A 17940-nucleotide genomic window follows, 5' to 3' on the forward strand; every position below is an offset into this window, starting at 1 on the left:
TTGACCTAGCCAACCACGTCAACACCACACCCCAAGATATAGTTATAGTGTAAAAGAGAGAAAATGTTGGACTTTCATGGTGTTGACTACCCCAATCAAGATGCATCAACCCTATAACCTGGAAGGAGTTTGGTACCCTCCTGTTTGCACACTGGTCATACTGTATTTACAGCAGGTCTGTGGGAGGGGTTAAACTTCCTTAGCTTGAAGGGGGTGACATTATTGGATTGGATTGTTCAGTAGTCTGTGCAATAATCTTTTGTATTGATTCTATCTGTGATTAATGGCATAATATCTTTTTATTTGAAATGAATAAAATAAAAGTTTTTAGGATTGATGCACCTTGATTTTTATTGAATGGGGTCGTCAGCACTGTGAAAGTCCCGCTATTTCTTTCTTTTACACTATAAATGCCTCTATATGGTGACTGGATGTAGAAAGTGGATTAAACAAGGATCTGTTTTTTAAGCCACTGTCCATACCAATAGACCTAGTATCCACTCGATTGGCAATATTAATCGTAAAAAAGTATGGATTTACTTGATAGATACATTGAGTCCTAAAGGAAAGAACGTAGAACTAGACCCTAACTGCTTTATAAGTGATTTTTAACAATAAGCCTATACATCTTTTGAGTAGTGTTGGGCTTATATGTACTGGGTTTCTAGTGCATTGGATATGGGACTTTTAAATACCCAATTTTGTATTCTTGTGTTCTTATTATGTCAATGAATTATTTTAAATGTACTTTAATGTTATTATATTTATCTTTTTTAATTTCTATATTGTATATAGATTGTATTAAGAACAGTCCGTGTGCACCTGGATGTCAAGGTGTATTAAGCACCAAGTGTGATACTTCTAGGTGTTTTATGAGCTAGTTTAAAGTACGTTGTCTCTAGCGAGATGTGAACAGATTTGGATAACCAGGTATTGTTCATTGGAGTGTAATGTTATTAAAACTTGATTATATCTTTATTTTGTGCCGCACGCAATGGCTTTTAAATGTCGGTGGCTTGGATCCTATTGTGTGGATGCTTGGCCTTTCAGATTGAGCCACACTGATATCCGTTGTGTGCGACACATTGATTTTACAAGTAGGCGGAAGGAGTTAACACTCCTGTCTGCTAGAGGACAAGTAGGAGAGGCCAGGTCGCGTGGCCACGGCCGCTGACGAAGATGTAATGACAAAACGCGTTCAGGGTGTGACCATGCGGCCTCTGTGAGTGTTAGCTACTTCGGATCTACACGGGAATGACCTAGCTCGAGTTCCAACAGGGTGTGGTGAGAGAGACCGAACGTGCTGAACCCCTCGTGTGATTACTTTATGCTGTCATTGTTTTATAATTTGTGAGGGTATTTTAAAAAGGGGAATTTGGGGCAATAAATAATCTTAACAAAATTATGCTATGTGCCTTATATTTTCTTCATTTAAGAGCATCAATACATTGATCGAGGATTAAATCATCGGGTACCATCTAAAGACTATTACAAGGCCATTACCCTATGCAAGTCTGGTGAGTTTGTTATCTGAAGGGGAAGGATCTCCTGAGGTGTGGTGACTGGGTCATTTGGTTTGATCACCCCGATTATCTCCAGACAACATAGTGGCATCACCATCTCTGTTAATAGCACTAATCACTCGGTGTAATTTCTTGGACTGTTTGGACATCTAATCTGATGCACAGGCGTTGAGCGCTGCTAGTGCTGGATTAATCATTTATGTTTTTTTAGCATTGATCATTAAATATTTGTACTTTTATAGTAGCGGCTGTACACTTATATCTGAACTTTATTTTTTGTTTTGAAACACATGTGCGCTGGTTTTACCATGTTTTTTAATAATATTATTTTCTATTCTATTCTTTGTTTTAATTCTATGCTTCTCTATTGTTTTTAAATTCAAATGTATTCTATTTAAAATTCGTATTTCAGAAGATGGTTATATTCTTTCTATTTTATTAAATTTTTATTCTATTCTATTTTATTCTGTTCTTTTATTTTCAATTCTATTGTGTTTTGTTTTATTCTATTTTTTTCTATTCTATTCTTTTATTTTCTATTCTATCCCTTTATTTTCTATTCAATTTTTTTCTATTCTTTTATTTTGCATTCTGCTCTGTTTTACTCTAATATACTCTATTATTTTATTTTCTATTTAATTATTTTCTATTTTATTATATTCTTTTCTATTCCTTTATTTTCTGTTCTATTTTATGCTCCTCAGAAATTTTAATTGAAAACGATTTGAATTTGAATTTCGTCCGAAAATTTGTTCCGTTATTTCGGATTTATTTAAATTCGTTACTATTGTAATTCGGAAATTTGTAATCATCCGGATTTCTGAATAATGAACAATGAATCGGAATTTCAATTATTCCAAATTTCGACAAAACGAACCGCACAAGTCCAACTCGCACAAAACCCACAGGTTAGCTGTGTGAAGCCACCGTAATACTTTATTTTCCTTGTGCGGTGTTCATACCACTGACCTATAGATATCACTATTTGTAGTTGCTACATGCATACTTTTTATTCAGTGTACACATTATTACCAGTTCCTGTTCCTGTTCTGAAATACTTATGGATGCCTAGGCTTGTTAATAAAGCATTTTATAGCTTCTTTGCTTCCCAGACTATAGGACACAACACCTTGTGCAGTCACATCACTCTGCACCACTCATTAACGTACAATTAAATGAATGGTCATTACTAGCCGCTAATGGCTTGAGCACTTTAGTAAACCTGCCATTAACTGAGGTCAAAAATTGATCCCACCTATTAGCACTGATTTATAAGGGATTTCCTCATGAGAAGTGAACTAAATCTGCCAAGCCCTAAAGAGGACCAATATATGTGTTTACAAAATAAAAATTATTCCTTTTGGCCCTTACCCAAATATTAAAAGTATAAAAGTGGTTAATCTATGTCATAATTGGGCATGCATTATTCATTTTTAAAAGCAGCGGTCCGTCTATGGTGTGCTGCGTTATATTTCATCCTAAGCTGTTCTGGGTAGATAGAAAAGAAGAGCTGTCCTCCCTGCTCTGGAAGCTGCCAGCGTGAAATTAGAAGTCTTACAGCGTAACTGTGATTTCCAGCAACACCTATTAGCTGAGTTTGAGGAGCAGGAAGTGAGCCAACAGACCAGATAGCTCAGCTCCCATTAACCCCTCAAATGCCGCCACACTTTCAATCCATCCTGGCAGCTTTAGCAACCGAAGAAGATAACCAGCAGAAGCCAGTGGGCTGCAACTGGTAACGTATGTTGAAGATGATAATACTTCGATACAACAAATGATTGAAGGTCTGTTTTCTGTAGGTTATAAGGATGAATAAATAAATGTAAATGAAATGCTCCTGCTTTATTTTAAAACCATAACTGTAAGTCGGTGTATAAAAACAATTACCTGTTAAATGGAATTCACTTCCTATAAATCACAAATTCTTATGTTCATTCAGAAGGGATGCTATGCCACCAAATGCAGATGGCTGCTCACCAAATTAACAGTGGCAGGAGAATGAAAACCTCTGTTTAGTAACATGTTAGATTATTAAACACACGGGACCCCTTAGTATCAAGGGGCCACCCTCACAGACACCAGTGTGTCACCTGACTGCTTGACACCGAGTGGTAAAGTGATAGGTGAGTCTTTGACAGTTGAAGTAGTGCAGATGAAGCTGGGACTTTAAACAATGGGGGAAACTTACCAAAACTGGTTGTAAACCGCAGACATGAAATATGAACAAAGCATATCCCTCTATAGTGTGTACTTGTCTCAATCCAGAGCACTAAGTGTCAATTCTGTCTGCTGCCTCATTCCTCTGCTGTCAGCATGAATCACTTCTGACAAGTTTTCCTGACACCAAGAGAAAAAAAGTGGCAGGGGAGGGATCTCTAGCTGATGACAGCCTCAGCTGTGCTTCTGTGTGCTGTGTGAAGGGGGGGGGGGGGTGTTCATTCCCTCCAATTAGCTCTCCAGAGCCCTGCAGAGTGTAATTCCAGCTCTCCTTCACCTTTTTTTTCTGACAGCTCAGACAAACTTTATAAATTCTGGACTTTAAATGGATGTAGAGAAGAGAGAACTACAGATAAACAGGTACGAATTATGCAGGAGGATTTGTTTCATCTCTGTGTATCACCTGAGGTCAATCACTTCTAAAGACCCGTACACACTTGACGAAAATCAGACGAAATATCCTCCGATTTTTCTCTCTCATGCTCAGCGGTCATAACCGTTTTTAGTTGACAGTGCATAATGTTCACGAAATTTCTTGTCCGTTTTTTTTTTTTTTTTTTTTGGGACATTTGTTCCTAGACTTCCGGGTTGTCAGCAACTTCAGATCATGCGCGGCCTTTCGTATCCGATTTTTCGTGGACGTACTGCATACACATTAAACTAAAATTGGTCGTGCTGGGGACGGACGATAAAAATTTTGGTGTTTGTCCCTCCATTTTTTTTCGTTGAAAATGTCAGCATCGGCTGCTGAAAGTTGTGTACACACTAGCCGAAAATCGTACGATTTTACCTCGGACAGGAATTTTCGGCAGATTTTCTACTAGTGTGTACCCCACTTAAGAGTATACGTAAGGGTTTACAACCACTTTAGGTTTTGAAAATGAAAACACAACTGCTCCAGATTCTGGCTGCTCCCATCTTACTACATTCCCCTCAATGATCTTCCAGTCAACAGTACAGCACTGATGCCTTTTAGCCCTCAGTCACACCGGTACGACTTCAGGCATGACAAATGATTTATAAATTGTATCTGAAGTAGCATCTAATGTGTTTCTATGGCAGTGTCTTAATAGACACCATTTCAAGCAGTACGATTTGAGAAGTAGTTCATGTATTACTTTTTTTAGGACTTCACCACGATTTCACTGCCATAGACTATAATGTAAATTGTGTTGCAAATCATACCTATGTCTAAATCAGCACTCAAGTATCAATGACAATGGTGTTGAAAAAATCATCAGTGAAATCAACCATAAGAAATTTGTTACATGAATACAATCCTCTGATGTGAATAAAAACAAATATTGTCCCTAGATAAAGAGTGGAAAAATATTGTGCTCAAAAAGTGATGAAAAACTGGAAATTTGTCCCAATGAAATCCAATGGAGAGATCCATGTGCATCACCCATGAAAAGAAATATATGGTGAACTGCTTACCAGACCCTTAAGGTCTTCAGAGCATATGTATAAACCACAGATTGCTTGAATCATGGGGAAAAGATCAAAATGATTCCTCAGGAACACACTTCACATGCTATTAGGCACCAGGATCCAATGATGATCATTATGGGAAGTCCTCGTGAGAATATAGCCCAAATTAGGGCAAAGGAGAAAAAGAAGGGTCACATAGCGTAATACCGTTTTAAAATAGGAGCATGCTCCCACGCCCCGGAAGACGTCAACCTATGACGAAACTAGTCGGGTGGTTCCAGACGTGATGCAGCCACGCCCCCAACATTCGGTCCTAGTATCTATCGCTTCTGCGGGATGCCACAGCCTTGCATCTGCTTCATGATTCATGCCGATTTGCCTTTTATGTGTAGTAAGTGCAACTTTTAATAAACAGTGTTCTTATTTAAAAATGGTATTACGCTATGTGCCCCTTCTTTTTCTCCTTTGCCCTAATTTGGGCTATATTCTCATGAGGACTTCCCATAATGATCATCATTGGATCCTGGTGCCTAATAGCATGTGAAGTGTGTTCCTGAGGAATCCTTTTGATCTTTTCCCCATGATACAAGCAATCTGTGGTTTATACATATGCTCTGAAGACCCTAAGGGTCTGGTAAGCAGTTCACCATATATTTCTTTTCACGGGTGATGCACATGGATCTCTCCATTGGATTTCATTGGGACTAATTTCCAGTTTTTCATCCCTTTTTGAGCACAATATTTTTCCACTCTTTATCTAGGGACAATATTTATTGTTATTCACATCAGAGGATTGTATTCATGTAACAAATTTCTTATGGTTGATTTCACTGATGATTTTTTTAACACCATTGTCATTTATACTTGAGTGTTTATATAGCATTCAGAGTGTCACTATTTTAAATTTTTTTGATTATCATATGCTTTTCAATGTGTTAGCGCTGCACAATTTTCTGGTATATATTGTTTCGACTTTCTCTATGGGTCTGTGTTAGCAGCTTTCTTCACATCATAATTCCTATTCACATTTGTTTTAGCGCAGAAATATTTTTGATTTATTCTAGATCAGCACTACTTGAGCCCTGAAAAAAAATAAATATTAACCTTTGCTAGGTAAACCTTTGTTCATAACATCATTATTCCTCAATGTGACATGAAGTAGCGCTGAAGTCTTATCAAATTGTTACAAATCTCACAGAAGTAGTGCTGAAGTAGTGTTGAAGTAGTGTTGAAGTCGGACTTTAAATCGCACTACTGTAAATCATACTCGGTGTGACTGCAGGTTTAGCCTGCTGCAAATGCTTCAGTAGTTTTCAGTGGATAGAAGAGTTACTCTATGTAGATGTCTGCTGTCATACTCTATACATTTAAAACTGCAATACTCTACTTTTCATGGTATTGTCTGTGTATCCCAAAAAAATGTGGTTGCTGGAGCTATGCAACCCAATATCTATTACAGACCACCTTATCATGGGGTGTTTTGTGTTCTGGTTCATTCATTAATTATCCCCTAAACCGTAAAAATCCAACAGCTTCACGGTCTTGGTGATCCTTTAAGGCCGCTGATCTGATGGCTCAGTCTGTATTGTGGTTTCAAGTAAGCAGCATTAAAAAAATATTTGAGAAGGTGGTAAATTGGTTTTTGATTTCTGAAAATTGGCTTGTTATTTTCTTTTTTTTTTTTTTATTGGGGGGGGGGGCATTTACTACTTATGCACCATTTACTTCCTTATGTTCTGGTTCATTCATTAATTATACCCTAAACCGTAAAAAAATCCAACAGCTTCACAGTCTTGGTGATCCTTTAAGGTTGCTGATCTGATGGCTCAGTCTGTATTGTGGTTTCAGGTAAGCAGCATTAAAAAATATTTGAGAAGGTGGTAAATTGGTTTTTGATTTCTGAAAATTGGATTGTTGTTTTTTTTTTTTTTTTTTTATGGGGGGGGGGGGGGCATTTACTACTTATGCACCAACCAAAACAGTTACAGTCCATAGGCCACATTCACACATGAACATATTTCCAGCTTCTCGCCATATGGTGAGAAGCTGGAAATATGCTCAATGTAACATTCTGGGTGTTTTACTTACCTGGGAGCCAGAAGTGCCATCCACAGCCTGCCACACACCTGAATGGTTATATGTGGCTGTACTCTTTTAAACGCTGATGCTTATTTGTATCGCTTGTGTGTATGATCTTTTTCTCAAATGTGTAAGTGCCAAAGCACAGAAGCTACTGCAGTTGGACAGGGTTGGACAGTTTACAGAGTGGTACTCACATTTAGGACAGTATTAACCCAGGGACAAATGCCCATAATGCAAGCAGTCTGTTTTCTACGCATTCATCCTTATGTTTATACTGCCCTGAACATTAGTACTGCTTGGTGCATTGCCCAGCTCCGTCCAGCCACAGCAGATTTTAGCGCAGAGTTTTACAGGATGCCAGCAGCAGACATGTGCATAAAGAAATTTTTTTTTTCATTGCGTTTAGATTCGTTATCTAGATATTTCGTTCAGTTAAATTCGGTTGATTCGTTCAAATTGTATTCGGAATTGGTATTCTGAATTTATTTTATGTCTTTTTTTAATTTTCTAATTTTTTAGAATTGAATCGATACATTTTGAATTGCTCTTATCTAAAACTTTAGATTTTTTTTTCTGATTCAAATGTGGCAAAGTGAACAAAGGGTTACAATGACTCTTTAAATCCCCTTTGGCTTAACAAAAACAACATTATTTCGCAATGGTACTCCAATAACACACACAGTCTTTGATTTCAGAAATATGTTTACAGTTTGAATTCAACTGGAATTCGATGTAAAATTCGATTTGAATTTCAATTTGAATTTCTGAAATTCGGCCGAATTTCGTTACATTCGGAGCATTCAGTAAACTTTTTTTATACTGTAATTCGGCTAATCGGATATATCTGAATTTCTGAATAACGAAAAATCTGTCCCAATCTTTATTCGGAACGACACAAACTGCACATGTCTAGCCAGCAGCAGGGCTAGATGGTGAGCCTGTACCTTCTGCCTGCACCAAAACACCAGGTTCTCATGTACTGGGACTAAAAGCCCTGTGTGCATGAGGCCTATATCTTCAGAACAAAATGGAATGATTCAATAAGAGTGTTAATTCCAACATTTCTTCAATTTCAGCCCTGCCAGTGTAAAGCAAAATTTATATATGATTTTATTTTTTTTTTTTTGCCCATTTCAGTCACCGCAATAGTATATGGAGTAATGCAAATGATGAAACTGGAGAAAAACTCCTGTATTCTCCTGATAAGAGCTTATTAATATTTAAAATTAAGAAGACAGTGTTCACTTAAGAAACAATAACCTCTTGCTTTAATCTGAAACAAATTCCTTTTGTTTCAATGACATTTTTATTGCTTTTTTACACCTTGTGAGGCGCTATGTCTGTTTTATTGGCAGTACACCCATCATAAAAAGTCAGTGAAAATAACTTGTTTATAATTGCAGGTTGTGGGAACACCTAACAAATCTGTCATTTGGTTCTGAATGGCTTAACTGTTATGACTTGCATGAAAATAAAATGTGGAACTCTGAGCACTGTAAAATGTTCTAGTCCAAGAAGCCCAAGCTTTTTGGCCAGCAGTCATGTGAAAATGATCCCCTACTATAACTCTCTCATCACAATATTTTATCTTGGGGCCTCAGCACAATATTCTCGTTTATTCAGAGGATTCAAGGAAACCCCACCCACACCTTTAAGCAGTCTATCTCAGAGGAACCCTAGCAATAATTTTCAGGTCTCAGGAAAAACTTGCAAGAAATTATTATATCTATAGCTTACAGAATCGTGATCGGTAAGTTACAAATATAAGAATGAATATAAATGATAAAAAAGGAATGTGGCATATTTGGCACCAGCAGATCCCTTTTAACACTCCCCTGCCACCTTAGATTGTGAGGAGGCCTCCTTAGATTGTGAGGAGGGCCCCTTTACATTGGCAGTAAGTGGGTGAAGCACCCCCTTACATTGGCAGTCCGTATGAGATGACTAAAATGGTAAAGGGAGAATTGGCCCATTACATTGGGTATCAGTTTAGTGCCCCCTTACATGGATGGTTAGTGGTAAGAATGCCCCCTTAAAGACAAATATAAAGATCTCTCACGCCAGTGGATATTTAAATGAAGTAGGAGAGGAGAGGCTCCACCGGTCCCCTGCTGCTAAATCTATGGATTGATGGCATCAGGACTTTAGCAGCACCAGCATGCAAGAGATTCTGCAGGCAATGAAGACAGTGTGTGCACTATATATATATATATATATATATATATATATATATATATATATATACACAAGCATGTGCAGACTTGCACACACATCCAGTGCTGCCAAGCAGGCGATTTAAACCTGACCTCTGTACAAACTCTTTGCTTAATGGTCTTCAGTCTTGTTCCTGTTATCCAGTTCCTGATACATGTCTTGATCTTGTTACTGACTCGACTTCCCCTCTGACCTTGCTCTGGGATTATCTGGGTCTACTTATGTTCGCTGTCTGCCTCCACTACCAATCTGGGCTTAGACAACTGACCATGCTTTTGCCTAGTGAATCTGTACCTCACTGCCCAGTTGTTGCTGACTCCTGCCTGTTCCTGACTCTGATTCTACTTTTGTCTTGGTTTCCTTCCACTCAGCTATCACTTGATCAGGTTTGGAAAGTGACTCCACCTTTAACTGAACCTAGCATCCCCAGCAGCACTTCTGCTCATTAGATATCAGCGCTCCAAAGTTCCTGCTTACAGTTTCTACACCTTGCCTTTTTGCCTTTCCTTCACTCTCCCAGACCATGTCTCAATGCCCAGGGGGGTTTAGAAGGGAACTGTGCAAGAGGCCACCCTCATCATCTTAGGCTCTACATACAGATAGTGACACCCTGTCAATTTTTTACAATCTGGTCTCCTGCTCTGTCTCACAGGGCGGTGCTGTGTGGCATAGTTGTGTAAATGTCAGGTTTGGATGGCTAGAAATAGGAAATCCTTTAGTAGGTAAAACTGCTCCCATATGTGTATGTATTGTATTGTTTTGCTGGAGAATCAAGCTCCAATGGAGTAGCTTCTGGGTCAGGTAGAGGGTTGGAATTTCCTCACCTAAAGGGCCTGCTTGGCTTAAGACTGCTCATAAGCCAAAGGGAGAAGCATTGATTTGCAGCAGAAACCAGTGTTTGAAATTTAGGGCTTGTAGTACAGGAGCACTGGCCAGTGTCTTCTTCAAAGCCTGGAAATTTCACAATTTTTGAAAATTGTCACAATTTGACATCCAAGAGACCAGTTTATTCGGTTTACTCTTGATTAGGTTAGGGGTGTACCCAAGAAACAGTGATTGCATACAAATTTCCTAAAGTAGCCTGTTATGCCCAAGGAGGGTAGGTTAGACCATTATTACCCCGTCCTTCCCTGTCTCAGGGTGCCTCCTTGTATCTGGTGTCACAAGCACTTGTCTTTTGTCATGCCAGACGGATACTTACTGGGTTTGACTGTCAGGTTAGCCAATGGCAGTTGGTCTAGGACTTGTGACAGATGTGCAAGGTGTTCTTCCCAGGTAGGGCTGAACACTGCAATGTCATCCAGGTACTGTATGTGAGTGAGAATTCTTCCACCCTTTCAGTTAGTCATTCACAACTCTCTGAAAGGTGGCTGGCACATTCTTTACATCAAATGGCATAACTGTAAACTCAAATAATTGGAATTTGGTAATGAAAGCTGAGTTGTCCTGAGTCTCAGGGGCTAGGGGAATTCGTCATGACCTAATATTAAGGTCTAGTTGTCCACGATTGTAAGATAGTGGACGCTACCTGCTTATACAGCAACTCGACCCTGGGCATGGGGTAGGCATCAGCAGCAGTGATGGCATTCAGCTTCCTGTAGTCCAAACAGAACCTGGTCATTTGATACTTTTTGGGGACCCACATCCTATCCAAGTTGTACCCACATTGTACACCTGCTCTCTGGCATTGTGGTCATACCATAATTTATGCTTTGCCTGAGCATGTGTCATGTTCATCTGTACCATCCCAAACATTGTCTTCATTTTGTCTTGGAACCCTAGTACAAAATCAAGCACACAGAGCTCATACTAGGGCTAAGTGTCCTCTCACTTGACTTTCGTTTAGGAGTTCAAATGGTACATATTTGTAGGCAAGCAGCAGATGAGGCAAATATCATTACTAGTCCCTTTCCTGCATCCACAAATGTCCTCAACATTACTGTCAGTCACCGGCTCTCTGCTCTGTCCCTCCAACCCTCACTGGAATGCTGGACTGTGCAAGGAGTGGGAGTAGCTGGCTCAAGCTCCCAGTGGCACGCAGAGAGGCTGAGCCAGCTGCTGGTAAGGCATCTGGGTGCATACCCACATTATTGTCAGGATCCCTGCAGAACCTGGACCGGCTCTGTGATGTCACGGTTGGCTGAATTTGGTGAACAGGAGTGCAGAACTAAGTGCAGTTCTGTCATCCCCAGGAGAAGAATTGCCTAAAAAAAGCTTTGGCCATACTTTAAATATGGATCTGGTTATCATTCCTTACAGAAATCAGAGTAAATCGTTGCTAGCAAATCTGTCAGTGGAAATATACAGTATATATAATATACCCTGTTGAAAGAATAGTAGTGGGGTGTGAATGTTACAATTTGCTATGTTACCATATACCAATCAATTTAGTGGAGTAAAAGCCATAAGCGCATTTAGCAAAATCTTTCCCTATTTAAAATCAGTTCTTTGATTGGTCTAACTGGGTGATCCTGTTTCAGTATATTTCTTGCCATGTTTACTTAAGTAGATAAATACAACTTTAAAGCCTAACTCCACTTTTGTTGAGAAAAAAAACACATTCCCCTCTGGGTGATTTACATGTACATTGCAAGGATTATAACAATCATTGTTGCAGATTCCTAAATTTTGTTATTCTGAAGAAATCACTGTTTGTTCCTCTGTGGCCCTGTGCTGAGTGGGTCTAATGGGAGTGGTTTTATAATTATTAAACAGCTGTGCACCTGCAGAGCACTAATGAGGAAATCCGCTGGGTCTGCATCCCTTTAGACGTGTTCCTATTGGTAGTATCTCACCAAAAATTACATTTTTGTTGCAGGGGATGCCTGAAATCTGACTTGTATCCTAGGCAGACTTCTGGGAAAATCGGTGAACCAATCACACAAGCAGGAAATTATGTTTCTGGGGTGTGGTCAGTACACATTCTGTGTACAGAACACTTCCAGGTAGCCATATTGCATTGCATTTTCAGAAAATTACAACTGCTGCAGATTGAAAAGGAAAGGTCATTTTTAATAACATTCAATTAAAATATGATTTGTTTCGCAATTGTATAAGCTATATTGTTTTTTCTTTATTTGCTATTTTTTTCCCCCACGAAAGTGGAGTTACCCATTAAAATTGATTTCAGATTCAGTTCATATATCTTGCTATACCATAAGGGTCAATGCAACCTAGGCAGCAGAAAAAACACACTCCTTTGGAGCATATTGTACACGCATTTAGACTGGTTTATAAGCAGTTTTCCCCAATTAGAAACTAGAAAAATGTACACTCAAAAACGCTTGATGCACCTAAACGCTGCGTTTAGGTGTGTCAAGTATTTTTTCTGCCCAAATCCTTTAAAAATATGCCTGTAAATGAGCAAATGTGCACGGACAGATAGGCTAACATAGAATTGCTTCTACAGCCTGAAAGAAAAAACACCAAATGCCTGTATAAACAGCATTTTTTATGCCCCGGTGTGCATGAGGTCTAAAGCCAAAGAGTGACACCATTCTTCAACGGCTGCAGTTGCCTATGTGACTGCCTGCTGTAATTCAGTGGAAAAAAACCTCCCTCTTCAGCTTCTAGTCTTTTTTTTTTTTATTTTTTTATTGCTGTGTGTACCTGCTTTTAGGAGATTTCCCTTCCCAGAAGCAGAGGAAGATTCCTTCTGGGTACACACTGGGTTGTCCTAAGAAACATATCTAGGATGCAATTTAGTGAGGGGACAATGGAAATGTGATCTCACACCAATGACTTGGATAACACCAGGACAGGTGATAAGGGGATAAGTCCACAACAGGGAAATAGCAATTAAAAAAAAAAAAAAAAAAAAAAGAACATCTATCTGTCCTCACACTATGCAAAACGGAAAAAAAAAATGTGGTTGCCTGACTGAGTTTTAAAACGTCTGTAAATGGGCTTGCTTGTGACTGCAATCTGGAGAAAAGTGGGCTTGTACTCCCTCAAGTTGGCCATCATTCTCGCAGCAGCTTGGGGTCATAGGTGAGTCTTTGTAAGGGAGCAATGGCACAAGAAGGTTTTGATCAATGTTAAGTATTTCCTACACAAATGTACAGCTATCCTTTGATGTTATTGAATAAATATGTTCTTAACAAGAGCATTATTTTATTTATATTTGCTGGGAGTTCTGATTTATATTGGGTTATACCTTGTGTCATAATAACAAGTAATAGCAAGGTGAGTTTTCATATGACGCTTGTAGTTCAGTAGCCAATCTACATTCCATATATCTGTGTCAATCAAGATGCTCTAGGGCAGACACAGAATCTGCCAGTGGAAACACCTTGGATTTTCCCAATAAAAACTTGAGTCTGACTTGGGCATAAGGATGTTTGCACTTATCTGATAAGCAGGTTGGCCCTGTAACCTTCACAAAGCTAAGAAGATTATGATCACAATAATAAAAAGAAAAAAAGGAGGGGAATCATTTTTTACTATTTTCTCTTGCAATATTGTAGCTGGACAATCTTCTAAAAATCCCTTTTTCCAACACTTGCTGGTAAAAAATCAAAAGCAAAATGTGGAAACAAAACCTGCAAGGGGTAACAATAGCATTTTGTAGCTGATTAAATCCACCATTTTTAAGGGGCCCCTTAGAATAATAACAAGAAAATGCCATATTACCTGGTTGGGTGTATTGGACAGTAATCTGGCCTTCTCAATCAATGCTGTATTGCTTGAACTGATGAGTATGGGCATGCTAATTTCTGGAGCATGCCTTACTGATGGAGAATGTACGATCTTGTTTAGGGTATTTAGGGCACTTGTGATCAGGAACTGTCTCTTTCTCCTTCCTTGTGGCACCTGATGTGTTGCTGTAGATTCAGATGTAACATTGGAGGGAGACTTCTTCAGAGAGCAGGGGATGACTGCCATGTTATTTGCTTCTTTCCTCTTATATTTATTTGACTCCAGAAGTTGGTTGGCAGTGCTATTTAGCTGCAAATAAAATACATATAATCATAGCAAGGCCAATGATGAGATAAATTAAAAATTGTTGTCCTTTAGCCTAAAAAACAATTGTCAATGGATAATACATAGTACAAAAAGACCCTTAAACCACCAGCACAGTCCCCTAAGCTGTAAGTGCATCATGGGACTACCTCATACACCTCTGCAGGTACTAATAGCAAGTGTTTGTTGAGACCCCCTGATTAGTAGAAATACATGTAGAGGGATCTAGATGACTTTGGGTGATGTTGCATCCATGTATTCTCTAAAACCTGTTGCTAGTCTGTTATTAAGCATTTGAATGGGCAACAATGTCTGTTTTTGCTGAGCAAATACTTGTATAAATATACAATTAAAGTAACTTTTCCTAAAACTGCAGGACCAAGGGACACAAGAATTTGTTGGCCCACTCAGTCAAAAAGACAGGTCTGGGGCTTGAGACATAGGTGTAAGGCATACATGATTGGGTTTGGGGTGCCAGGGTAACAATGCATTAATAGCATTTATAGATACTGTCTAAGGAGAGGAGACAGACACTTGTCTTGGCTGAAGCCTGAAGTCTGTGTGGGAGGAGTATCAGAGGTGAAGTTAGGGATGTCCACCTATTGTATGAATATTTCCACCCTCTCACCAGATTTTGCTCTCTCTAGTTATAGTAAATCAACCCCTATGTATGTTTTGGTAAGTTGCTAAGGTAGGATCTCCTACATGCAGTGCAGAGGATGTTATAATAATGGGATAATACAGCTTTTATAGATAGGCTTAACCAGATGAAATAGGAAGACAGAGGTGAAATAGGAAGACAGAGCTGCAATATATATATATATATATATATATATATATATATATATATATATATATATATATATATAAATAATATATATATATATATATATATATATATATATATATATATATATATATATATTTATTTTTTTTCACTGCGAAATAGCAGAATATGCATGCCTTTCATACCTCTACAAAGAGCAGGGGGAAAATGCCTACTTGATCTCCCAACCGGCCTTCTGCCCAGTTATCATCCACTCTCCGAATCACACTAATTATATCATCCTGTAATGAAGACAACAAGCTGTTAGAATATTACAAAAAACAATTCATCCATAACCATATACAGTATATGTGCAATATATACAAATTCACAAAGAGAACTGAATAAGGAACTCATTTGAAAAGTGATCATAGTTTGATTTGAGTTCTTGCAAAGTTCAGTCACTTGCTTTGTTATTGAAAGTCTTCAGGGTACCCTCCTAAAATCCCGTCTCTGAACCCAACACCATTGCAGATCTGATTTGACATTGAGCAGTACTATCACTTAGCCTATGCTAGTCTCTGCTATATTCCTGCTGATGTCATGAAGGATGCTGCTTGTGCTTAAAAAAAATTGAAGAACAATGAGCATGGAAACCTTCTGCTAGCAGAATTAAAAAAAACACTATATTACCAGAATTATTGGGAAGCGTGCCTTTACGCGCACATGAACTTTAATGGTATCCCAGTCTTAGTCCGTAGGGGAATATTGAGTTGGCCCACCCTTTACAGCTATAACAGCTTCAACTGTTCTGGGAAGGCTGTCCACAAGGTTTAGGAGTGTGTCTATGGGAATGTTTGACCATTCTTCCAGAAGCGCATATGTGAGGTCAGTCTCCACTCTTATTCATCCCAAAGGTGTTTGACCGGGTTGAGGTTAGGATTCTGTGCAGGCCAGTCAAGTTCCCCCAACCCAAACTTGCTCATCCATGTCTTTATGGACCTTGCTTTCTGCACTGGTGCACAATCATGTTGAAATAGGAAAGGGCTTTCCCTAAACTGTTCCCACAAAGTTGGGAGCATGAAATTGTCCAGAATGTCTTGGAACTTGACTGTCCTGTACAGAGTCCTGACCTCAACCCGATTGAATACCAATGGGATGAATAGAGCCAGGCCTTCTTGTCCAAACCTCACAAATGCGCTTCTGGAAGAATGGTCAAACATTCTCATAGACATACTCTTAAACCTTGTGGACAGCCTTCCCAGAAGAGTTGAAGCTGTTATAGCTGCAAAGGGTGGGCCAACTCAATATTGAACCCTACGGACTAAGACTGGGATACAATTTAGGTTCATGTGCGTGTAAAGGCCAGCGTCCCAATACTTTTGACAATGTAGTGTGTAGCGCACTCCTAGGTAGGTGCTAGAATGAGTATATACAGTTTTTGGTTTCTCTGCCTAACAGGGAGACTGTCAGGCAAATTTAAGTGCTGTTTGCCTTACAGAGAGCTGTGATTGTTTAGTGAGGTCTCCTCAGTGTGCTCTGGTGCTGCTCATGCTGTCTTGATGTTTCACACTGATCCAATAACTATGGAGTATAATGAACAGTGGGTGGAATCCTGGAAGATGAGAGCATGAATGTCTGTACAGCCCTGGCCAATTAGAAGGGGATGTGCCCCAAGAGCACATGGGCTTGGGGTCCAGTCTACCTCTACAGGGAGAGGTCCAGATGGGGAGGGTGCTGCTGCCTCTCCCGAGGCACAGGCTGCCATGGGCCTCAGGTGGTCTACCTGAGGGCCAGAAACATTGCAACCCATAGTTCTTATGAGAGCTGACTGAGGGAAGATGTCCGTAGATCCTGTCCGGTACCACTGAAGAGGGTTGTAGTGTGTTCTTCAGGAACCTTTTGAGTACAGATCCCAAAGGTGATCCACTGGGACTGGTGCTGTTAGATCCCCCTCTGGGTGCTAGAAGTCAGTTACTGGGTGCAAGCTAAAGGAGACACTGGCTTGTGTCTTGAAGAGGGGAAGTTCACTGAGTTCCTTCAGCTACTCAGCTACAAAGGGACTTGTTCAGACGCTGTATGGTCCTGCAGATGATCTACTATACAGTTCTAATTTCAGAGAGTTGTCCTCACCTGTGAATTGTTAATTTGGAGTATCCTACTAAATCCCTTCTCCTAGCCAAGTTCTTAAAATAAAACACCAAAACAAATCCCCTAGACTGGCCATTGAAGATAACGAGCGGAAGAGTGTGTGTACCTGGCTGTGTGAAAATTCCCTGTATTTGGCTGTGAAGTAATCAGTGGGAGGCCCGGGCAAACCAATATCCAAGCAGCTCCTGCGGGGGTAGCGCTACAAGTGTATATCAAGCTGTGTTCAATACATAATAGTAAAGTATCAACCCAGTCGAAAGGATTTAGGTTGTCGGTGTGGTTATTTAGAGTTGTAGAGTAAAAGAGAGAGAAGTAAACAGTGGATCAGTCATGTGGTGTGGTGATGTCACTGGCTATTATATACAATGTAATAGCTTGTGGATATAAATGCATTGTATGTGATTGAGTTTCAGCTAACTATAGCACTATATAATTAGGTCAAATGTTATTACAGTATATGTTATGTATGTGTTTAAACTGTAGTGACCCCTAGTATAACATTTGGTGTTTGAATTTGCAGGACAGTTGTGGCCCATGTTCTCGGGATCACTGCTCCGTGCCCTTTCATCCCCGAGACCCTAATTTTTTATCAGC

The 17940-nt window shown here is 39.4% G+C and overlaps 1 protein-coding gene across 2 annotated transcripts in view; it reads right to left on the reverse strand.

The window, feature by feature from the left end:
• SH3RF2 (SH3 domain containing ring finger 2) overlaps nt 1-17940 on the reverse strand; it is a 235406-nt gene that overhangs the window by 93717 nt on the left and 123749 nt on the right. For both annotated transcript variants that reach the window (XM_082254246.1, XM_082254245.1), the window contains exons 4-5: nt 15402-15497; nt 14100-14414 (exon numbers count right to left, since the gene is read on the reverse strand). In XM_082254246.1, coding sequence (XP_082110372.1) covers nt 14100-14414; nt 15402-15497 — 411 coding nt within the window. The remainder of the gene's footprint in view (nt 1-14099; nt 14415-15401; nt 15498-17940) is intronic.

Source organism: Pelophylax lessonae (genome assembly GCF_965119305.1).
Source record: "Pelophylax lessonae genome assembly, chromosome: 4".
Taxonomy (NCBI): domain Eukaryota; kingdom Metazoa; phylum Chordata; class Amphibia; order Anura; family Ranidae; genus Pelophylax; species Pelophylax lessonae.